A 22,656-nucleotide genomic window follows, 5' to 3' on the forward strand; every position below is an offset into this window, starting at 1 on the left:
ATTTCTCTCGTTTGCTCCCTCGTGTATGGCCAGTAATTACTTCAATTGTTCACAGGTTCATACTAATTTGCATAACTGCACCTGAGGCCAATTTCACATTAAAAGCTGGATGTTCATTGGCTGGTTTAAGTTTGGGGGACAAAAGAACACACAGAGGAATTTCATTCTGCGCCTTTACTTGGACAATATTGATCACACCCCACCACTCCAGGTTTTCTTAGCACACTACAGCACAATCCCAAATATTTATACAAGCATGAACACATGGGCTGCAAATCAAAACTTAACAAAGAGAAAATACTGTATTATTACACAAATCAAGTAACATAATCAAACTAAAACAAACAGCCCTCCCAAATACTCAGAACAGAGCTTCACACACATTCAAATTTGCATGACAGCATCTATCTTTTCGTGTATGAACAGTGTGGGGAATATTTTTTGCTTTATTTTCATATTTTTTTCAGTTTTCCATCTTCTTTGAGCTTCCATATCATAAGCTCCATGCAGGCAGCAGCGTCTTCTGCAGTGTCGTGGCCACAAACTGGGAGAAAAAGTAATACATTATTTAAACACATGCAAACAATGACCGTCAACACCCTCAGCAATAAGCAAGCATATTTTGGTAATATTTACTAAAATTCATAGTGCGATTGTGATTGTCTTTATTTGAATTTAGATTTTGATTCAGATGGATGGTAAACATTAAAAGAACATTCAATTAAACATGACGCTTGTATGGTGGCTGTAGGTAATCCATGATGACCCACCACTCTCTTGGATGATCCTCCGGAGGTATTCAGCAGTGAGATTGTTGAGGGTCAGTTTGTGAGGGGGGCCCAGACGGTGGGGGAAGACCACTGATGTGTCCACTACCATCCCATGGAGCAACTACAGCAAAGAGGAAGATAGCTGAAGCTCTTATCACCTGATAAACCCTCTTAGGTAATGTGAAAATTACTCGATTGTAAATAACCTCAACTTCTACGGTGTGGATTTAACAACAAATAGCACAAGTACCTTATTTCCATTTCTACTACTTTATACTTCTACTCAACTACATGTGAGAACACGACTTGTAATCTAATACATTTATCTGATAACTGGAATTAACTGTTACTTTGCAAATTAAGAGTATTAATACAAAATATTATCAGCAAATAAATAATGTTCTTATAGACTACATTACCCAGCAGTATATTAAGTCTTAATCCAACAATGTATACGATTCTGCTTTACTGTACTTTTGGAACTTCAAGTATGCTTTGCTGCCAATACTTTTACTTGTGACAATATTTCTGAAGAATGGTGTTATTACTTCTGCAAATGTTTTACTGCAGCCAAAGTGGCTCACATTGGTTGCATGCGGATTAGCAGTCCTTTGTGTCTGTCATATACCCATTACTGTACATCCATTTGTCCAAAGCAATTTAGAGTAAGTGCATTCAGCTATAGGAATAACAGGATGTCGTTTTCTAAAGCTGATAATTCTCTAATGTGTATAAAATTAAATAAAAGTGAGGAATGCAAAACTCATTTAATATTTGGCAAATTCTGCTAATTGGCATCCAAGGTCACCGACCATTGCAACAGCGTTTGTAATCTTGATTGTGAAATTACAAAGTTTGTCCTCTTCCATGAGGTGTTTCTATTACTTTGTCCAGACCCTGGTCACTAGATTATTGGAGCTACATAATTTAATCTATAAAAATAAAAAAGACCAGCTCCTCAGCCATCAGATAGTTTAACCTTTTGGTTGTTTTTTGACAGTGTATTTTGCCGATTAAAATAAAAATAAAAAAAAAAAGACATAGAAAACATGGCATTCAAATGATTAAGTGATAAAAGTATTATGACACTTGAAAGTAACATCAAAAGAAGGGCTCTTAGTTGGGAATTAGTGTTTAGAACTTGGCAGAGGGCCACTCTTGTTACAAACCTGTTTTAAGAAAACACTACTGTGTATAATAGTTGTGTGCAAGACATTTGCAACAGACGGATGTTGTGAAAGCAGTTATGCCACAAAAACAGTGATGTTGAGAAAAGCTTTTAGTAGTCACCTTCAGGGCACAGAGGTCTGTTTCCAGTCCGTGTCCAATCAGAATGGTGTCAGCGCTAATGAAGCTCAATAAGGTCTCCTGCACCTCTCTGAGGGAGGTGTTGTTACCCTTCACATCTTCCTCACTGATGCCTGAAAACCTATACAGGTAAAATGTCACAAGCTAATCGAGAGCAGAAGGCTCACCAGATGAGGCATCTGCTCTTTGAACATCCAAGTTGTTAACCTAGCATTTTTGCTCAGCTGAATCTTACATTTACAAGAACTGTATATTTTCATTTTAATCTAGAGAAGAAGCAAAATTTATTGGCCACCTAAAAATCAGTTATGACAAAGCAAATGAGCAATTGCATGTCACAATCCTATAATAACATTACCTGGTGTTATAGTCGATGACCTCATTATCAGGTCTGACGAAGGTGTCGTACACTACTTGGAGACTAGAGTTGACCACCGTCACTCTGGACAGCTCCAGACCATGAATAGTATAACACTATGAAGACAAACAGTAACACAATGTTTTCACTGTATACCAAAGATTGACAGAATAAAGGTCCACTCAGTATGAAACATCACCCTCTGATGACACCAAGCACTCATATCAAATGACTTTGGGATTTTAGTGTGGTATGCAAAATCTCAATTCAAACCTGCTATATACAGTATAACTTATTATTAGGAACAAATACTATCAGAATAATATGATCTGGAATTTGAGTAGTCTGTCAAAAGAGCATGTCTGATTTAGGAAAAATACTTTGCATCACAAATGAAGCTGCTGGAGGCTTAAGTTGAGGGTCAGTGCTTAACATAAGGACAATTTTAAAAACCCTGTGTCTCAAGGAAGCTAACATCACCATTTCACAGTCCAAGGAGTAAACCCCAGGACAGCTCGTATCTGATGGATGTCTAGGCATGGTGGAAACAAACCCATCCAAGCTGAGGGAATCATGGACATGCAACTGTTGAAGAAAAGAGAAAATAAGAAAAAAGACCAATTTGTATATTCAAGAGTGTCTTAATGAAATTCTCACTCTTATTGTCGTTTCTTACCTTAAACACCTGACATCCAGGTGCTCCCATGACCCCTTCACAGCAGCTGTAGCGGGTCTCCACTCCACCTGGCACTGCAACAGTTTTAAAAAAAACATCCTAAATGCTCCAAATACACCTTGCATCATCTGCAATTATTCTGATCAAAAAAAAAAAAAAAAAAAAGCCAAAAATGTGATGGTTCCAATATCTCAAAACATGGGACTGTGCTGGTCTTACATTATAGTAAATTGAATATCTTTGGGTTTTCACTGCTGGGCGGAGAAAACTAAACATTTGATAACATCACCGTGGATGCTAAGCTATTGTAATGGGTATTTTTCCACTGTTTTATAGAACAAACAATTAATCAATTACTCAAGAAAATGGACAGATTGATAGTACGAATAATTGTTAATTACAGCCCTCCAATGCTTACTCACCTCTATTCTTAACTCCTTTCCCATAATGATAGTTGCACTCCTCCTTGCGAATGTGTTTGCCTATTTGGCTCACAGAATATGTAGCCCCACATCGACAGCAGATCCTCTTGAGAGCTTTTACCAACAAAACAGACAAAGCTCATCACCAGAGAAATGTGCTGAGAGCTCTAACCATCACTCCAAGTGCAGCCCAAGTTAAAAGGTGCCCTCTAGTGATGCAATATGAGAACAACATCGATTTTGTCTTTTCAAGGAATTTGAGTACAGCTGGGGTATGATGTTTTCACTTACGGTCTGTGTTGCCTTTCTTATTGTCAACAAAAAGAGTAGCAGAACCAGGTTTCTCTGGGTGCTGGACAGGATAATTGCTCTCAATCAGCCTTTCCTCAGTCAAAATATAATCCTTCCAACTCTCATACAATGCCATATCATCTGCTGGAAAGATGAATGCACTAAGAAGCTGTCAAAAGATTAGAATGAAATGACAAATGGATGCAAAGGAAATTAATTCTCACCATTTCCTTTTAAGTTCTTCACGTCAAGCGGTATGCTGCCTTTCAACCTTTGGCTGTTGATGTTTTTTTCATCTGCACCAGAAAAAAATATATTTCTTAATCAGCGTCATTCACATATTTCATGAATCACAGTATGGCTTTTCCAGATAGTCTCACCTTTAGCTGAAACAGCACTTTGGTTCTTCAGCCTCTTCAGTGAATTCACTGCAATACTCAGATATTTGAGTTTGTTAACACTGCGATTGTACACAGTCCTCTCTTCAGCAACAGCCTGTCAACAATAAAACAACAGAAAAGAATAAATATCAAGACTGCAGTTCGTCAGTGAGGATTACATTTAGCAGCATATGCTCACCTTTTCAAAGGCATCGTTGACATTGGCTGTTGTTTTAAGGAACTCCTGTGTGAACATGTTGACATAACGCTGTCGGACATCATGGGGCACTTTGTCTTTGGCAGCCTCACAATGCTGCTTTAGTTTACGTTTAGTAGGCGCTGGCTGAAAGAATAAATACCTTTTTAACAATATGAATAATGTATTAAACATTTCTATCTTACATTAGATTTATGTCTAATTCAAGTCAAGTCTATGAGGAAAAAAAACAAAAAGTTTGTGTTTTTACTTCTTACCTTAACAGCAGCAGCATGGCCAGCAGGTTGAGGGGTAGTGGAGGAAGCGGGACTTAAATGTGTCAAAGCAGAGATCAGTAGAGGTTTACGTGTCGGCGCAGGAATGAGCACCGGTGCTGTTGTGCGGTATTTTTGCAAAGGGCTAACTACAGCTGGATGGTATGTTTGTTTCATACCGACTGTGCTCGTATGCACTTGACTGACTGGGGTCAGCACTGATGCAATTGGGCTGCAACTTGAAGTAACAGGCAGGGGGAAGGTGCCCTCTGGGAGGATCAAGTGCAAGTTGTTGCCTACTTCAATCACAGCAGTTCCCATAGATAGGTAGTTCATGTAAGCTGTGTGATAAGACAAAAACACAGGTAGATACGATACATTTAGGCAAAACTACTACAAAACACCACAAAAAGAATTCTACTTAAAGTATTTCATACTAAAACGAGAAAGAAATGTTGATCTACATATATAAAGACAGGGCAGGCTTCAAGATATTTTACTTGTAAAATGTCAACGTCAAACATGACGACAGATGTGATGGCACAAAGTAGTAACATTAAACAAACAAATAATAAACATTAAAGGCTTTAACTTGTTATTTCATGTTGACAAAAATGAAAATCTTCCTAAAATAAATATGAATGGGTGACAAATCTAGTCCACTACAGCCAACAGATGCTTACCATTTTGCACAGGAGCAGGTTGTGTGATTGCAGGGTTTTGAATGGGAGGACAGGCAGCAGTCTGGCTCTCTGGCTTCCTCTGACAGGTAGCAGAAACAAAAGCCTGACCACCTTTTACCGAAGCAGTCAGCATGGAGGCTCTCTGCTGTACCTGCTGGATCTTGGAAGTGACAGAGGATTGGGAAACAAATCCTGAAGCTGCTGGCCCACGCAGGGGGACCAAAATCTGGGGCTGAGGTCTGCTCTTTGCCGCTGGTTGCTGAGTCACAAAGGTAGAGGACAATGGCTATTTTGGCTCAGTGGGTCAAATTTGAGATATTTAGCTGTTTTACATCTTCAAACAGTCAAACTGTTATCATTTGGCTTGGCATTAGGCTCCTCTTTAAACATGTTATTCTTTTCATTGATGTATCTAATTTCCCTCCTGTGTGTCAATTTACAGATGCACACCAGTTCTAAATTTACTGATACAGAAGATACCTTTGACATGTTTCTTTATGTTAGCAGTTTATTTGAAGATTTCAGATTAGCTATGTTGTATTTTCAGTATGCGGCATGTACCTCTGTATGTTTAGCTTCATGAGCAACCCTCTTCTTTCCTGGTAATGCTGGGGGTGTGACATTTAACTGTGGCTTCTGCACATCGATAACGCCAACCTAAAAATGACATGGTGAGGGAAAAGATGTCTACACTGTTGAAGAAATTTCTACACTTTGGCTCTCAAGTACCTTCAACATACTTACGGACACACTGGGTTGCTCTTCCTTTCCCTTATCCTCATTATTTGCCTCCATGAAGATCCTGTAGCATTCTTCCATTGGGTCACTGTCTGACAGCTCTACATCTGAGTAGTTGAGCTCTTCCTCCTCAGAGCTGGAGATGATGATAACCTCTTCATTATCTGCCCTCACAAGCTGCTCAGTGGGTTCAGATGATGATTCATCCCCGTTAGTCAAATGTGAGTTGACAGACATTGATGAAGGGTGGCGAGTTTGAAACCGCATGCTTTCTGGAGTTGGTACTGCTTGCTCCACATACCTTACAGATGAGGTATGGTTAATGATGGCTTTGTCCTGTATCTGTCCTGGGATTTTGCTTGACATTTTCTGGCCACCTGGCACCAGTGTTGGTACACTTTGCTTGGGAGACCAGTGGTTATAAACTCTATTCTGAGCTGATGGCTCCGCGGTCTGGGCTTGCTTGCTGTGTTGCCTGCATGGGGAGTCTGAGTTTGCAGCTTGAGCGTTATAAAAAATTGAATTCTTTGATGGAAAGTTATGGGGCTGCAGTGGATTCATTTTTTCAACACTAGAGGACAGCTCACACTGAGGCAATTCAACCTGAGACGTGTTTTCTTCCTCTTCCGCCCCAATATTGTTCCAACTCTTATCTTGTTGGTCTGAGGAGGCAGGAAGACTCGCAGGTTCAGGACCGTTCTCCACTTCTGTTTCAGCAGCCTGACAAGTGATTTTCTGACATTCACTTCCCAGATCTTCTAAACATCCAGTTAAGTCAATTACACTCCCATCAACTGATGTGTTTTCACACCCTTTGTTCTCATAAAGAGTAGTTGCACATGGAGTTGTGACTTGGCATGCCTCAGCATTTGTAAGGCATATTGGTGGAGAATCAAGTAAAGCAGGTGCTGTTTTGAGCGCCTTTAATTCTCCTGTTACACCGTCTGATTTGCCAGAAATACAATCAACAAGTTTCTGAGATCGACCTCTTTTTTTGTCAGGCGAGGGAGGAATGTCAATAACCAGGACGCAGTCTTCATTAGAGTCATCAAGTGGCTGTGGGGATGGCGATTGGGAAAGCTGAGCCTGAGTGACTGGCTTCTTTTGGTCACAAGGTACAGAGTCTCTTTCTCTTTTCAAACCTTGTCCATTTTTCACCTTCTGCTCCTTACCTGATGAGCTGTAAGACCGTAAGTCAGCAGAAAAGTTGGACAGGGGGTCATACTCCAAATCAGTCCTTGGTTTTGAGTTGTCAACCACGTACTTTTTCAGTCTGGAGGACGTCTTGTCTAAGCATGAAGACTGTGCATAAGAACCTTTATCTACACATTTACCTGCAATCTCAGACTTTGAAACAGAAAAATTTGGTGTAGTGCTTCTGCCATCTGCCTGTACAGTCTGAAAGAGTGACAGTCGCCTTTGCTCCTGCTCCACCTCATGCGTTACAGTTTCAATCTCCTTGTTGAGGCGCTCCAGCTCCTGGAGGCAGACATCTCTGGTCTCATCACTCACTGGTAATGGGTTGCCATTTTGGCCTCCTGTTAAAAAGGGAATACAAAGTGAGATTTTCTATTTATATGAGTGATACTGTCGCAAATACAGTTAGATTTATTAGGCAACACATAAATTAGCAGTATGGACACAGTCATGTTTCATGTTTTTAGTTGATTTCGTCTGTGTAAATTAATTATTTTTATGTTAAACGTGCAAATTTCGACTTTATTTTATGTATACCACCTAAAAATCGCACAGATCCAGAGAAAAAGTAGCAAAAGTACTGTGGCTAAGATAAAAATGTAAGTTAACCCGTTTGTAAATACATGCGATTGTCAAGAGGTTTTCACTTGAAAAAATATAAGATTATCACGTGTAAATTTTTTCAAAACTTTGTTTTTTTAAGTGACGACTCATCCATTTTTTAACTCTAATTTATTATCGTATTTCTTACCATAAGATGCATTTTCAAGTTTTTAAACAGACAAGACAAGCTAATGCATCCCGGATGTAGCGTGTAGCCATAGCACACTTCAAAACACTGACCTGCTGAGTCGACTACCGGTGATTTATACGAGGCACCAAATATGTCCCGCACTTCTGTGGCATGTTTGTATGGACAGTGAGGCCGCTCACAAAGCCCACGTTTGGAGAAAGGACAGTTTATATCAGCAAAAAGACCAGACGAGGGAAACATCAGACGCCACTTTTCAGGACGCGCAAAACAGTTTGACTAGTTAACCGTCGACCAACAGGTAGTGGATCCAACTGAAGAAGAACAGGCGGCATCAGCCTCGTTTATATAGGCTCTGTTTAGGCCGCGAGACGACCGTTAAACAACGTTGCAGCTAATTTGTTAAAATAATCCTCAATATCTATATTTTCGGGACATAAATATGATTGCATCAAATATTAAATATAGCATTTTTTTCGAGCCATGCGATGATTGCATTCATCCTTATAATTGCGCCCTAACAAAATACTAAATTAAGTCAATCTTTATTTTTACCTTAGAAGTTCTTGTTGATTTGTTAAAATTGGCTTTTCGTCCTTGAAATGAAACTAATTAAATCACGTAATAAATATACCACATTTTGATTTGCATTAAGGTTATTATTTGATGTGGTTTATTGCATTTCCATTGTGTAGCAGTAATCCTCCAAGTCGACAGATGGCACTGCTGTACAAAACTGAACTGGGACCTGCAGAGAAAACTTTTCTTCACCGTTTGGGACAGTTTCCCCACCGAAAACACAACAACAGCAGTATCATCTGGCTTATTAAAACCTGCTAGACAGACCAGGTTTGCGTTGTTTGACATGGATAACAGCGAGGACGAGATGGAGGAGGATGAAACCGAGTGGAGGAGAAGTGTCGTGGACTCAGTGCTACTCAGCCCCGCTGCTGCTCCTGGTAAAGTATGAAACTGAAACCAGGTCATTTACTGTAAAATATCTGCTTAAACGAGCTGAGAGACACATACATTTTGACTATCGGCTATTTATACGTGTCTGGTGATATTTATAGCAAGTAAAGTTCCTAAGTAGCATTAAATTTTTACACATTTGAGAAGCTGGAAACGGCAAAAATATTTATTCAAAAATCACTGAAATTATTATTAAAAGTTGCAAATAGATTCTCTCTACGACCAAGTGAGAAAGATTAATTAAATATGAAAAATAAATCTCACTAGATAATCGCTCCAAACATTTGCACTTGAGCTTTTACTCCCAGGAGGGTGCAAGAATTCTTACTGTATTTATATTTTTAATATTTCATGTTGTTCATCAATACTGTGTCCCTGTCACTTTTCCTCATCAGCATTCTGTATTGTCAATAACCCTCTATTGTAGGCTTAATGTTTTTTAACATTATGTGGTGAAGCCAAAGATATATTTCTGAAACGTACCACAGTAAAGTTCATAACTAACTCTGTTTCAGGTCCAAGCCTGAATAACATGACACCCGGACCAACTCCTTCACCCTCCAGAGTTATTCTGCATTTTGACCTGGATTGTTTCTATGCTCAGGTGGAAATGATCAGAAACCCAGCACTGAGAGAAGTCCCCTTAGGTAAACTGATTGAATAGAATAAAAGCTGACTCTCAGATGTGTTTCTGTTAATGCCCATAATACTCTGATGGTACAGTGATGTCTCTCATATTGTCAGGTATCCAGCAGAAATACATCATAGTCACCTGTAACTATGTGGCAAGAGAGCAGGGTGTCACCAAACTGATGTCTGTGACTGATGCTAAGGAGAAATGTCCTCAGCTGGTGCTGGTTAAAGGAGAAGACCTGACACACTACAGAGAAATGTCCTATAAAATGACAGGTGGGCAAGGCTGCTACTTTACATCCACAAATAAAGCTGTATTTCTCATTTCTTTTTCTTTTTCCTAAAGTATTGACAGTAAAATCCATTTCAAAACACACTCAATAGACATATGTTGCCAATAAATCTCTAATCTCTGGGTCCATTTTGCTGTAAAGTGGAGAAGAGTGACACATGACATTGAGTTAGTTTCAACTCACAGGAAACTGAGAATAATCTTAAAAAAACACCAACACAAAACAACAAAATGTCAGGTTTTGGTGTCAGACTCAGAAATAAAGAGTCAGACAATCTTTCCACACTAAGCATTTTCAACATCTCCCACTTATAGTAGCTTCAAAAAGTCTGAATGCAAAGCAAAAAATGACTTCTTACATTTTGACTAAAATCTAAAATTTGACGGTTAAAATTGCACTCTCTCTATGCTAGCACTATTCATTTTGGCTTTGTTTTCCTCATTTGCACTTACATTATAACCCGCAGATAAGTGCAACGAGCTCACATTGTTCAGAAAGCGATGTGGACGTTTCCTTCAGCTAACATCAGGTATATTTGCTGTTTCTGTGCTCACCACACTTTACCTTTTTTTATCCTCCACCCAGAGCTCCTGATGTCCTACTGTCCACTGGTAGAGCGGCTTGGATTTGATGAAAACTTCATGGACGTCACAGAGATGGTAGAAAGAAGACTAGCACAGACACCAGAGTCTAACAGCTTTTCATTTAAAGGACACGTCTACAGCCGCCTCAGTAAGTCACATTTGTGCCTGTGGTGTGTCTCAGTACATCTTAGTACATCTGGCTCATGGAAACCCGGAAATGAGTTATGAAACAAGCTTAGAAGCTAACACCTGTAAAATATTTGCATTGCACTTTCAGTTTCCCACTACATGAAAACTTAATCGTCTTGGAGAATGTTCTGGTTTTCACACCCGCAGATAAGTGCGTGTTTTTCTGCTTCTGCTCAGGTGCAGATGTTAAAGCCAGTGACTACCTGAGGCTGGCTTTAGGTTCACACATTGCAGCAGAGCTGAGAGAAGCCATCCACAGCAAACTGGGTCTGACTGGCTGTGCTGGAATCGCCACAAACAAACTACTGGCCAAACTGGTGTCTGGCACCTTCAAACCCAATCAGCAAACCACCCTGCTGCCGGAGAACCTCAGCGACATCTTGGGCTGCCTGAGCAGTCTCCGCAAAGTCCCAGGTATACATGCTCAGCTTATGTGTAACTCTGAAATTTAGTTATTCATCAGTTGAACTTTTCATGCGAAGGTGAACAGAAATAAGTGTATGTAAGGTATAGATTGACTTTGAACAAAGATTATACTCTTTAATGCTGTTAAAACCTATTTTCTTGTTGGACAGACAATCAACCAACCACATTTTGTGGGGCCGTTTGTGTGTGACCCACAAAATAACCCAGTGTAACTACAGAGAGACACAGAACGACAACAAAGAGACAAACAAGAGATACAAAATAACTATAAAGACATGCAAAACAAACACTAACAGACACAAAACAACTATAAAAAGACTTAAAACAATCAGTAAGAGATGCAAACAAACCACAAAAAGACAGAATCAGCCAAAAGGAGACACAAAACAAACATAAAAAGACACAAAATTATCTCAAAGGAGAGACAAAGGAATCACTACCTGTCGGGTGGGTGGAGAGGCCTTTTACAAGTCTGTGCCCAGGGGACTGTTGTCTCGTAATTCTCTTTGATGTATTTTTGGCCCATGTCACGCGTATCAAGTGTCCCTGGCGATATTTGTCGTGCCGTCATGTCTTCCTAGGGATCGGTCACCAAACGGCGAAGAGACTTCAAGCCCTGGGATTGGTCAGCATCCAAGACCTACAGCTCTTCCCTTTGAATGACTTGGTGAAAGAGTTTGGACATCCCAGTGCTCAGCGCTTGAAGAACCTGGCCGTCGGCATTGATGACTCACCTGTCACCCCTACTGGGGCCCCTCAGGTAGGCTAGGATATCCCTGAAGTACCGGTATCTACTTCAACTGAGTGTTTTGTCGTTGTCAATCAACACAATATATCATTAAGCAAACATCTGCAGTAGATACCTTTCTGCTTAGTGACATGCATTTTAGATTTTGCAGGTAGCCTTTTAGCCTTCATAGCTGAAATGTCTCATAACCCTGGTTGCACTGTCCTACTTTTCATCAGTTGAACGTAAAGGTAGGTGGTGGGGTGCAGTTTTGGAGAATCTTGATATATTCCAGCTAAATTCCTGGAAATATTTCCCATAAGAAAGACCCACACACTCTATATTACCAGGGAAATGGAGAAAGTGCTTGTTCCTACAGTTATTAAGTACTTGCTTGTTATATTTAAGAAAAAATAGGAAATTATGTGGTAGGTAAGTGAAAAATAGTACATCAGTTTCCTTGAAACACTAACCGATGTTCTTATTACTTGGTTACAACACAGTTTGTGCCACACTGAGTCACTTTATTTCACAGGTCTCATCTGTGGAAATTAGGTAGAAACATGTTTCTTAGTATAACCGCTGAGTTTGTGAAATTTTGAGTTATGGAGTGAAACACAAAACCAAAGAATTTTTCAATGCAGCTGAGAACTACAGGTAAACATGCAGTTCAACCAATATGCAGCATAACTGTCAATTAAATTAATATTTTACCGATTACCAAGCGGATCTGTGACGTATGGCAGCTCGAAGCCTTAAAATTAATTAGGTGAAAATTGACAAACCCTTAGCGGAAAGGTTCAAAGTTTCTGGTTGCATTATTGGAAATGTAGAATCCAACACTAGAGACTAAAATTCAGGATATCAGTTTTTCCGTTTTGATGTGAAAATTGTTCTTGATCTTTCGCCTTTGTTAGTATCCTCTTTATGTCTCAGTCTCTCAGTGATGAAGACTCCTTCAAAAAAATGTCATCAACCAAAGACGTTTCGGAAAAGATTCAACAACTCTTGAGCAGTCTGGTGGAAAGGTCAGGGCCAGTTTCTCCACCTACTTAACCCCTCGTCACTTTTTTAATTTATGATCGAGCCGCTGAATCTTACTTTCATCACCTGTTTAAAAACCAGGATGAACAAAGATGGCAGGCAGCCTCAGACCTTCCGGCTCACCATTCGTAGATACTCGGCGACCAACAAGTGGTTCAGTCGCGAGAGCCGCCAGTGTCCAATCCCCAACCACATTGGACAGAAGATCACCTCAGGTAAGAACACTGTAAAATCGCACCTGAAAAAGCTCAGGATCACTCTTTATCAAGTTTCCCTCTCCTGTAAAAAATACTTGAAAGTGTGAGCATGATTTAATGTCATCATGCACACACTTTCAAGTATCTTAAACTATACGCATATATTCCCCATCGTAACTGTGTTTACATTCCTTCATGTACTTTGTGATGCAGAGCAACGATGAGCTCTGGTGACTCTTTATACAAGTGGAGTTACACCCAGGTAACTTAAAACAGTGTTTCACTGTCTCAACACTGATGAGAGATTACCACCGTGCAGTCCCTCTCCGTTCCTTACTCATACAGAGCTGCGATTATGATGAGCAGAAGCCGTGTGATCACTTTGTTAGATGTCTGAGAAGACGACTGAGAGTCTTTTCTTTAACTTCCTGTATGTTGTCGAGCAGCCATTCACAATTCTAGCTTCTTGAGACCTGTGTGGTATCTCCATCGTCTTGTATTCATGTTGTTGACAACGGCGTAACTTCCTAGTCTATGTGCATGGCCCTTGACACAGAAGCATAAATGAACCTTGACACAGTGACTCAAGAGTAAAACTTCGTAATGAATATTTCGGTTTATAAAACAACAGATTTAAAACTAATAAGTTTAACGTTAATGAGATCCTGTGATTTGATTTGGTTGTCTGTATTTCGTATCTGTATTCTCAGTCCACTAGGTCATGGTATATCTAGAGGTGTAGCTGTGACATATCTAGAGAAACCCCTGTAATGTCTTTTAATGTCAAACTTTATATCTTAAACTATGCCAATTTTGAGTCCTTAACTTTTGTCAAAAAATAATTTGGGGAAACTAAAAAGTGTTAAATTTTGAATCCAAAATGAGTGTGTAAACCCTCTTTGTTTGTCCCTTACAGTTTCTGTGAAAGCAGCGACTGTGCCTCTTCAGTTAGGATCATTCTCATCATGTCCATATCCTGCTTTGCAAAAGCTATTTTCTCTGCAATGTCTCTACAGGCAGCAGTGATGATGCTGTGGCCCAGCTGGTCCCGGTGGCCATGAAGCTGTTCCACAAGATGGTGGACAGTAACACCGCCTTCCACCTCACCCTCATTAACGTTTGCTTCAGTAACCTGCAGACGAGGGGAGCTGCTGTCAGCGGAAAGGGCTCCATAACATCTTTCTTCACACAAACCACATCCCCCAGAAAAACACAGATCTGCTCTTCACAAAGACAGGTGAAGTAATGCTGTGAAATCTGCACACATGATCCAGATTATCTCCATTACCATCAGGGTAATCAGGGGTCAGGGTCTGGAAAGGTTTTAAGAAGCATTGAACTTAGTTTTCTCATAAAAGGCTTCAGAAGATACTAAAGAATCTGAAATTTAATTCACAAAAGTCAAATATTTAATAATTAAATATGTCCTCTAGCCTGCTGCAGGCAGCAATGTTAGTTATAAAAGGTTTTTGTTTCTGATTACATGCTGTCAGGGGACATACACCAGTAAACTAAAAGTGAGATTGTTGTAGGGTTGCAACTTCAAAGTTATTTTCATCATCGATGAATCTATGGATTATTTCTTTGATTAATCCGTTAATGTTTGGATTATGAAATGTCTTATGAAAACTAGTGAAAATGTGTCAATCGCGGCTTTTCAGAGCTCAAGGTGACATCTTCATATATCTTCTTTTGCCTGACCAACAGTCCAAGACCCAAAGATATTCAGGTTACTCTTATATAGGGCAACGAGAAGCAATGTGACTTCCTGTAGTATTACAGTATTACAATATTATAGTAGTAGTTTTTCACCATTCTTGCTTGAAAAATTACTGAAATTATTAGTCAGTTTTCAAAATAGCTTAACCATCCATCAATTTGTTGCCATTTATCAGAATCCAGGTCGCATTAATTTAATTAAAACATTATCAATTGTTGTCTAGGCTGTCTGTTTCATGATGCCTGCAGAATTTTCCCTTCTTAGAAATAGTGTTAGTACTCTGAATTTCCTGAAAGCATTTGTGCTCCTCCTTCTTTATTCTCCAATAGAATGATTCCTCTCAGAACGGAGAAAGTCATTGCATGGATCGTCAGTTCAGCACAAACAAGACGATTACTCAACGGCCCTTACAACAAGCAGTAACCACGAAAAGCCCTTGTAGCTCTGAGGCAGCATTACATGGTTTCAAATGGAAACAAAGCTCTGTTGTTGCTGTAGAAGACCCTCCACGTCAGACAGCATGTTGCAGCACGGCGAGGTCGGACCCTCATGAAAATAACAAAACTGTGACACATCAGTTGCCCCCAGATTTTGATCCAGAAGTGTTCGAGCTTCTCCCCGAGGAAATCCAGAAAGAACTGTTATCTCCTACCTATGTAAACTCCCTTCCCAGCTCTTCTACCAGCCCCTCTGCACCAGCTGAAGTCCCCAGTGTGCCACACATAACAACACATTCATTTAGAGACTCACAAAATACTGAAGGCATTAAAGAAGCTGTAAACGAATTGGATCCATCTTACAGAGTGACCACAGTGAATCACCAGGGGCCTCAAAGCACAAGTGCGCTTCCAGGAGAGTACGTCATGGAAGAAGAGAGACTATCATTCCCCCGGTCTTCTGACTGCAAGTTCCCGGGAAATGTGGACCCTGAGGTGTTTTCTGAGCTTCCGCCGGATGTTCAAAGGGAGTTGATGTCTGAATGGAAGCAACAGAAGCCGCTCCTGAAGACCCCCTCATCCAGGAAACCAGGGAGAAGCCTAATGACCAAAGACAGAAAGGCTGCAGGAAAAGGCAGTCAGGCCAACAGTCTGCTGAAGTATTTCAAACCCAGTTAGAGAGAGAACTGACAAGTTACCTAAAGATAAAGATCATTTATGACCAAACATGTTATTTCTCTTTTTTGTGATATATACAGGGAGTGAATGAGGTAAAAGAAACATTTAACATTTTACTCCATTTAACAGCCCTTCAGCAGGTAACAGTTTGGTGAGGCTTTTTGTTATTTGGGGACACTGCTGCAAATCCAAGTTAACACAAACATGGAGGACCGCAGGTGTCATGAAAACTGTATGATGTATACAGCAAAATAAAGTTCAGTGACATTGGAATAAAAATAAAAGGGATAAAAAAAAAAAGAAATGTGGTCACACCAGCATTAACTGACAAAACTAAGTAACTGAACAATAATCAAAGTTAATGAATGGGATTTAAGAAATTTACAGTCTCAAAATGACCCGTAACTGCTGGTCTACAACATTTTTCTGCAAATTTTTTTTTTTGTAAAACTGCTGTCTCTTAAATTGAGAAACAATGTTTATGCGCCACCATCGACTTTGACCAACACCTCTAACAATCCCAACAAAAAAGAAACGGCTTATTTCAAGTTTCAGGTTTCATCCCCCCCCTGTATATCATTGTTAACATGCAGATTTTTCCAGATTCAGAATTATTTGGGAAATGAAGAAATATTGTTTATAAAGCTTAGTCTGATTTTGCCGTGCTTTGAAAGTTATTTGTGAAAATCTTTACCTAAAATGACCCAAATATACTTCCCTTTCTGAACATGGATCAAAGTAAAGTCCAAAATCTTAAGGGGACCTAAATTAATTCATTGTTTTCATATTTTTTTCACATTGTTTAGCGACGCAGGATTACTTTGCTGAGCCTCTAGAAGTGGGGCCCGTTCCTTGACTGGATGATTTCCACTGAAATCCACAGAGGCACACATTATCCGTCGAAAGGGAACACAATCCAGTTTTCAAAGAGCTTTTTTTTTCCCCCTCATGAGAAATACCAGAAAACACAAGGTCTGTAAGCACAGCTCTGCTTGGTTCTTGCTGGCATGAAACTCCTCCCTGGATCACATGTAAGAAGGGGGAAAGGTTCAGGATCTACTATATACCATCGCATCATGATAGCGATTATTTTACTTTGTCAGGACTAGCTGTGGGACCTCTGAATGGACGTTGGCACCTGCTGCAGACGGACTGGTAAGGAACCTAATTTTTTTTTTTTTTTTTTTGTGATTTTAAGGAAGCTGTTATACTGAACCATGTTAAGTGATTATTAGTGAGGAAAATTTGATTGTGCTGCTTTGAGTCCGTAGGTATTTTAGGAAATCAGCAAATAATGGCTTGATGGTGTTTTGTTAGATTAACACAGACGCTGCGGTAGGTTAGAGGCGCGATTACTCAGCCTCTCCTCACCCTGCTGATTGCAAAGAATACAATACCATTAATCGTGCACATGGGAATTGACTCCAGATTTAATGGTAGTATCCCCTGTCCTGTCACTGCTGTGGTTGCATGACAGTGAATAATTTCTGAATGCACTTGCATAATAACTTATGGCAGCAAGGAGTGTTAGAATATACAATATTAGACAAATGGTATTCTTCAAGATTGCTTGCTTGTGCCCATGTGGCATCTCAACCAATCTCTTACATAAGCAAATCTGATTTTCCATGCTGGTTATATTGGCCTGCCAAGTGTAACTGAAGCATCGCAGTGACCTGAATGGCGTCATACAGTGTTGAGCTGTCTGCCCGTAGCCCTTTCAGTCAATAAAAGGAGTTCTGTCTGCCAAACAAGCCATGCTTTTTCACTCAGCAAAGTCAGAGAAAACTCTGAAGAGGCATTTGACTGCTCATGTGGAAGCCAGCTCCAGTCATGTGCTAGTCCCTCTCTGATCATTGCTTAATGAGTGGGGAGTTATGACGTCCTGCTATGCCTGTGTGAACCGACAGGCAACTGCCCACGGGCCCAAGATTCAATTCATATCAGTTGGTTCTACATAATTTGATTTACGGCAAATTTGTTGAAGATCTGCACCACTAAAGTAGAATAAAGGGTCCTCCGTCTTGTCGCCATGGTCTTGGAGAGGGACCAAATCAAGTTTTAAGACCTTATCTGTTTTAGTTCATTTGTGTTTAGAATTATTCATCAAACTGCTTCCATTTTTTTAAGTTTCAAGTAAATTATCCTGCATAAAAAGGTAGTATTCTTCCATTAACTGTAATGGTGGATTCACATTATCATGGAAAAAAAAAAGCTTTTGCACACACACCTCTTCACTATTGTGTTTGTGGTGCGTTGTGACATCTGTCCAAATTTGTTGAACTTTGACCCGAGCTGCACTGACATTTGTGGGCACAGCCAATCGCTGCTTGAACAAATGCAAAACTAAGTAGTCTACTTATGTTTCTCAGTTAACTGTACAAGAACAAATTACCCTCATATTGAGACCGAAGGCAGCCTATCCACTTAGTGAAGTATCAGGATGTAGATGCAGCTTCCAAAATTGTTGGAAAAACGCTGAGTCTCTGGAACGTAGCTAGCGTCATTATTGTAGTGAAGTAAAGGTGGCACCCCGCTGGGAGTTTTGGAGGGGCACTGCACCTACTGCACCTGTGAGACCCTTGTTTTATGAATACGTGAATACGGCTTAAGGCTGCAACCAATTCTGACAGGTCTGATAGTTGTTTTCTGTAATAATCAGTGTTTAGACTATAAAATGTCAGAAAATAGTGTGTAATGTGCATCGTTCTTCCCCAAAACCGATTGTAACACATTCAAATTGTAATTTTGGTCTGACCAACAACGTTTAGTATCATAGAACAAATATTCACATTTGAGGAGCAGGTACCAGGCTTAAATAGTTAATCAGTTATCAAAATTGCTGCCAATTAATTTTCATTCAGTTGACTAATTATTTTCTACTGTAAAGTAGGGCTACTGGTTGGCACTGGTTAACCTTTACCCTGAGACCCCTTCTGAGGTTAATCCAGCCATGCCTAGAAGTAGTTACTCAGCCTAACCCACTTGCAGGCTTTCCTTAAACTGTTATGGTTTGCTATATGATGCATCAACCCGGCAAAGCATTGTACTGTGAGTCCAACTTTGTGGCAGGTTGAGCACTCAGCTGCACAATGGCTGACTGGGACTATGACTATCTGATCAAGCTGCTGGCACTTGGGGACTCTGGGGTGGGAAAGACCACCTTCCTCTACAGGTACACCGACAACAAGTTCAACCGCAAATTCACAACCACAGTGGGCATTGACTTCAGGGAAAAGAGAGTGGTGAGTGATATATGTTCTGGTGGACAAAGATAAAATGCAATTTTACCTGTTATTTAAAAAATAAAAACATATTACCTTTTATATTAGAAGTGATGTGTTGTTTTTGTCTTAAAATATATGTTATATGATATATGGTTTGTGATTTGGATCAGATGTACACAGGGACAGGTTCTGACGGGACGACTGAGAGGAACTTTAAAGTCCACCTTCAGCTCTGGGACACAGCAGGACAAGAGAGGTAAATCTACCCTTATGTTCACATTATATTTTACATTATAGACATGTTTATTCAAAGCCCCCATGTATAGGAAGTGGAAAACTTCTTACTTTGGTGACTACTAGTGGTAATATGAAAACAGCAATGTACGCTGTTACCCCTTACCACCAACGAATTCAAACCAGGGAATGCTGACAATAAATGGTCCTGAAAGCAAGAAACTTGTTGACGAGGATTTGCAAATTCTTCTTCAAACAAATCATCAGAATAATTATAAAAAAAAGAAAAAAGCTAAAATCATAAAAACAAGACAGTCCCAAAAGATTCAGGCAAAAATCTGAAGGAAGTGGCTGTGCACTGCACTTTAATGGCAGAGGGGCAGTTAACCATTCGCAAATCTAATCAGTTGGTCTCATCCCAGGCCGAGATCATCTTAAACAACGCTGTAGATTATTATATGTGCAAAATAACCATAACTTACCTTAACCATAGTTAAATGTAGTGCAATAAAACTGTAAAGTAGCTTAATAAACAATAGAAACGCTCAAGAAAAGCACAAGTAACTCAAAACCGTACTTAAGTACAGTACTTGAGTAAATGTACTATAGTTCCACGACTTTCCATGAATCTTTGTACAAAATATCACGTCAACCCGTCCATCAGTTGTTGAAAGTTGTCCGTCTGTTTTCAGGTTCCGCAGCCTCACCACAGCTTTCTTCAGAGATGCCATGGGCTTCCTGCTGATGTTCGACTTGACCAATCAGCAAAGTTTCCTCAACGTCAGGAACTGGATGAGTATGTGTCGTCTCAGCAGTCTGCTCTGCCTCAAGATCAATACTCTTTCAGATCAATGTTTTCTCTCTTGTTGCCACTGAGAGTGAGATGCAAAGTTGCCTTTGTCAGTAAGAACCTTGACTAGGGGAATTTCTGAGCAGACTTTCAAGTTTACTCATGCATGTCTATTTGCATTACATGGGTTTAAATGACTCCCTCTGTGTTGGTTCAGGTCAGCTACAGGCCAACGCGTACTGTGATAGTCCAGATATCGTGTTGGTGGGCACCAAGGCCGACCTCCGAGACGCCAGGGATGTTCACGCCAGACAGGCCAGAGATCTGGCGGACAGATACGGGTGAGGCTTTAAATCGTTGCTATTGTTTGTGAGTTATGTGTTAAAGGAACAGTGTGAGACTGTGGGAAGTGTATGTGCAGTGGAGATGCATATCGGTCAAGTTGCTACAATTTCCTCTTTTTGTTTTGAGGAGTTGCCGCTATCCGCCACTGCTCTTTCTCTAACCCAACTAACCCATGTTTCTGTTCACATTTACTATAGCACCGACTGAACAGAAAGCTTCCTCAGATTCTCTTGATAAACACAAATCAAATTCAGAGTAGATCCCACATCTGAGCCACAGACACCTGACTTGCCTCACACTTATTTCACGCACAGAGGAAAGACTAAATAATAGTAATTTGCCATGTCATAACACCCTCCTCCTTCATAAGGGAGGATTGAAAGGCTCAAAATGAACTCATACACACTTGATTTTATTTGCCTTTTAAAAGACACTGTCCCGACTGTCGACAAATCAGACATTGTTTGAAAGGTCCAAGTCCCCTGATTCTTTCTGTGTAAAGCATTTTAGGATCCACATATCAGTGCCACAGCTGTTGATAAAGACTTGGTTCTTGCATGTGACACAAAAGGTACCAACACAGGCCTCATATTCCTTTTTATGTCAAAGGAGGCCGATCAAAAGGGTTGAGGAACAGTAACCTTTTTTTTATTTTGGGCACATTATTTTCAGGCTTATGCACAAAATGAGGTGGAAAAAAAGGTGATATGAATTCAATAAACACATGTAGTTACTAAATGCTTCTATACCTAAATGCCCCCACTGGTGATATTAAAAACATCTTTCAAGTCTTAGATTTAATTTGATTAACACGGCACTCCTACTTCCAGTTGACCACAGGATGGTGCTAGTGAGCTGTTTTCACCTCCGCTGCACTGATTTTTCTCCTGGATCTGTTGTTGAATCAAAACATGCAGGACAATCTAATTACACAATCATCCACAGATTAATCCATTAACACATTAATAATTAGTTGCAGTCCGATACAGAATAGTTAAAAATCTACTCCATCTCAACCAACTACAACAGTAAAGTCCTGCCTTTACATTAATGCATGAGTAATAATAATTTAATGATATGATATATAATAGTGCACAGGGGATGTTTTCTCTGCAGAGAGTTTTTTTTGGTTTTTAGTTTTGATACTTTAACATTTTCAAATTCAGGACTTTTATTTTTAACGGAATATTTTTACAGTCTGGTATTTTGACCTTTACTTAAGTAAAGGATGTGGATTCCTCCTCCACCATTGACTAAACAACTCCTCTCTCTGTTTTCCTCAGCATCCCCTACTTTGAGACGAGCGCAGTGACAGGTGTTGAGGTGGACCAGGCCGTGTCCACCCTGCTGGGCCTGGTGATGAAGAGGATGGAGCACAGCACATACGGAGGCCCCAGCCCCGCACCCAACGGCAGCCCCGTCACCAGCCACGAAGTAGTGGAGGCTCCCGTCAGGAGGAGGTGTGCCTGCTGATCTTGACCACGAGCAGCCACTCCAACCACTTTTTACATCTGCCCTGAGTGACACTGCAGTTTGAGTTGCCATTGTTATGGAGCTTGACTAAGGGGCTTGCTAGGTAAGGCAGAAGATCAGTTGAAAATCAACTAACTACTGATCCATACTTGAGATATCCATTATTTATTCATAGCCTATGCACTGTTAAGTGAGAAAGAGGAAGGACAGGAGGAGATAAGACTTTAAAACTGAATATAGGCGTTGTTATAGAAAATATTTTTAAAAAACTTAAATGAATTAATAATTTTTAATTGGTTAATCCATCCATTTTATGCTGATTATCCAGGTCCAGGTCTAATTATTAATTGAGCATATATCATAATAATTCTTATTATTCATAGTAATTATTGCTATAGGCTAGGAAGTAAAGAAAAAATTATTCTAAGCCATATTACCCCTACTGGTTTTTCCATATTTTCATTATTTTACTGGCTTGACCATATTATATTTTATTCAATTTGACTGTGTGTGCTATTAAAAGGGTATTAAAAACTTTCAGATTTAAATTGGTGAACGCTGCAGAAACCCGGTTTAAAGCCATCAAGTGGTTCAGCAAAAAAAGAAACAAAAAACAAAACAAAACAAAACATCTTCAAATGA

General features: G+C 39.9%; 3 protein-coding genes across 6 annotated transcripts; 2 read left to right on the plus strand and 1 right to left on the minus strand.

Annotated features, from left to right (window-relative positions):
- Positions 1-159: 159 nt before the first annotated feature.
- LOC130170022 (RNA exonuclease 1 homolog) lies at positions 160-8,550 on the minus strand. Of its 2 annotated transcripts, none has more exons than XM_056377110.1 (16): positions 8,138-8,550; positions 6,104-7,635; positions 5,921-6,016; positions 5,360-5,618; positions 4,680-5,017; positions 4,405-4,548; positions 4,206-4,320; positions 4,050-4,121; positions 3,826-3,966; positions 3,535-3,648; positions 3,113-3,186; positions 2,917-3,021; positions 2,437-2,552; positions 2,061-2,199; positions 771-891; positions 160-544 (listed from the first exon to the last, which is right to left on the minus strand). In XM_056377110.1, the coding sequence occupies exons 1-16, from the start codon at positions 8,286-8,288 to the stop codon at positions 453-455; spliced, it is 3,609 nt and encodes a 1,202-aa protein (XP_056233085.1). In that variant the 5' UTR covers positions 8,289-8,550; the 3' UTR covers positions 160-452. The 2 variants fall into 2 exon arrangements, with proteins under 2 accessions (XP_056233085.1, XP_056233084.1); XM_056377109.1 differs by having other exon boundaries at positions 3,826-3,969.
- Positions 8,277-16,249, plus strand: poli (polymerase (DNA directed) iota). Of its 2 annotated transcripts, none has more exons than XM_056377113.1 (11): positions 8,277-8,346; positions 8,741-9,009; positions 9,533-9,664; positions 9,762-9,926; positions 10,529-10,675; positions 10,894-11,130; positions 11,724-11,902; positions 12,806-12,897; positions 12,995-13,128; positions 14,127-14,347; positions 15,160-16,249. In XM_056377113.1, the coding sequence occupies exons 3-11, from the start codon at positions 9,550-9,552 to the stop codon at positions 15,943-15,945; spliced, it is 2,076 nt and encodes a 691-aa protein (XP_056233088.1). In that variant the 5' UTR covers positions 8,277-8,346; positions 8,741-9,009; positions 9,533-9,549; the 3' UTR covers positions 15,946-16,249. The 2 variants fall into 2 exon arrangements, with proteins under 2 accessions (XP_056233088.1, XP_056233086.1); XM_056377111.1 differs by having other exon boundaries at positions 8,741-9,004.
- A 145-nt stretch (positions 16,250-16,394) lies between these two features.
- On the plus strand, positions 16,395-22,509 carry LOC130170026 (ras-related protein Rab-27B-like). 2 transcript variants are annotated; one of them, XM_056377117.1, is made up of 6 exons: positions 16,395-17,100; positions 19,018-19,190; positions 19,343-19,428; positions 20,099-20,202; positions 20,414-20,537; positions 21,825-22,509. In XM_056377117.1, the coding sequence occupies exons 2-6, from the start codon at positions 19,038-19,040 to the stop codon at positions 22,012-22,014; spliced, it is 657 nt and encodes a 218-aa protein (XP_056233092.1). In that variant the 5' UTR covers positions 16,395-17,100; positions 19,018-19,037; the 3' UTR covers positions 22,015-22,509. The 2 variants fall into 2 exon arrangements, with proteins under 2 accessions (XP_056233092.1, XP_056233091.1); XM_056377116.1 differs by having other exon boundaries at positions 16,395-19,190.
- The last annotated feature ends 147 nt before the right edge of the window (positions 22,510-22,656 follow it).

The sequence above is a fragment of the Seriola aureovittata genome, chromosome 5 (genome assembly GCF_021018895.1).
Source record: "Seriola aureovittata isolate HTS-2021-v1 ecotype China chromosome 5, ASM2101889v1, whole genome shotgun sequence".
NCBI classification, from domain to species: domain Eukaryota; kingdom Metazoa; phylum Chordata; class Actinopteri; order Carangiformes; family Carangidae; genus Seriola; species Seriola aureovittata.

Coding starts and splice junctions, on each gene's coding strand:
- LOC130170022 (XM_056377109.1), bottom strand. CDS start 8,288: ATGTTTCCCTCGTCTGGTCTTTTTGCTGATATAAACTGTCCTTTCTCC. Junction 3,970..4,049: donor GAAGAACTTAAAAGGAAATG/GTGAGAATTAAT, acceptor TCATCTTTCCAG/CAGATGATATGGCATTGTAT. Junction 3,649..3,825: donor TAAGAAAGGCAACACAGACC/GTAAGTGAAAAC, acceptor TGTTGGTAAAAG/CTCTCAAGAGGATCTGCTGT.
- poli (XM_056377111.1), top strand. CDS start 8,911: ATGGATAACAGCGAGGACGAGATGGAGGAGGATGAAACCGAGTGGAGG. Junction 9,665..9,761: donor ACTGAGAGAAGTCCCCTTAG/GTAAACTGATTG, acceptor TCATATTGTCAG/GTATCCAGCAGAAATACATC. Junction 13,129..14,126: donor TGGACAGAAGATCACCTCAG/GTAAGAACACTG, acceptor ATGTCTCTACAG/GCAGCAGTGATGATGCTGTG.
- LOC130170026 (XM_056377116.1), top strand. CDS start 19,038: ATGGCTGACTGGGACTATGACTATCTGATCAAGCTGCTGGCACTTGGG. Junction 19,191..19,342: donor ACTTCAGGGAAAAGAGAGTG/GTGAGTGATATA, acceptor GATTTGGATCAG/ATGTACACAGGGACAGGTTC. Junction 20,203..20,413: donor CAACGTCAGGAACTGGATGA/GTATGTGTCGTC, acceptor GTGTTGGTTCAG/GTCAGCTACAGGCCAACGCG.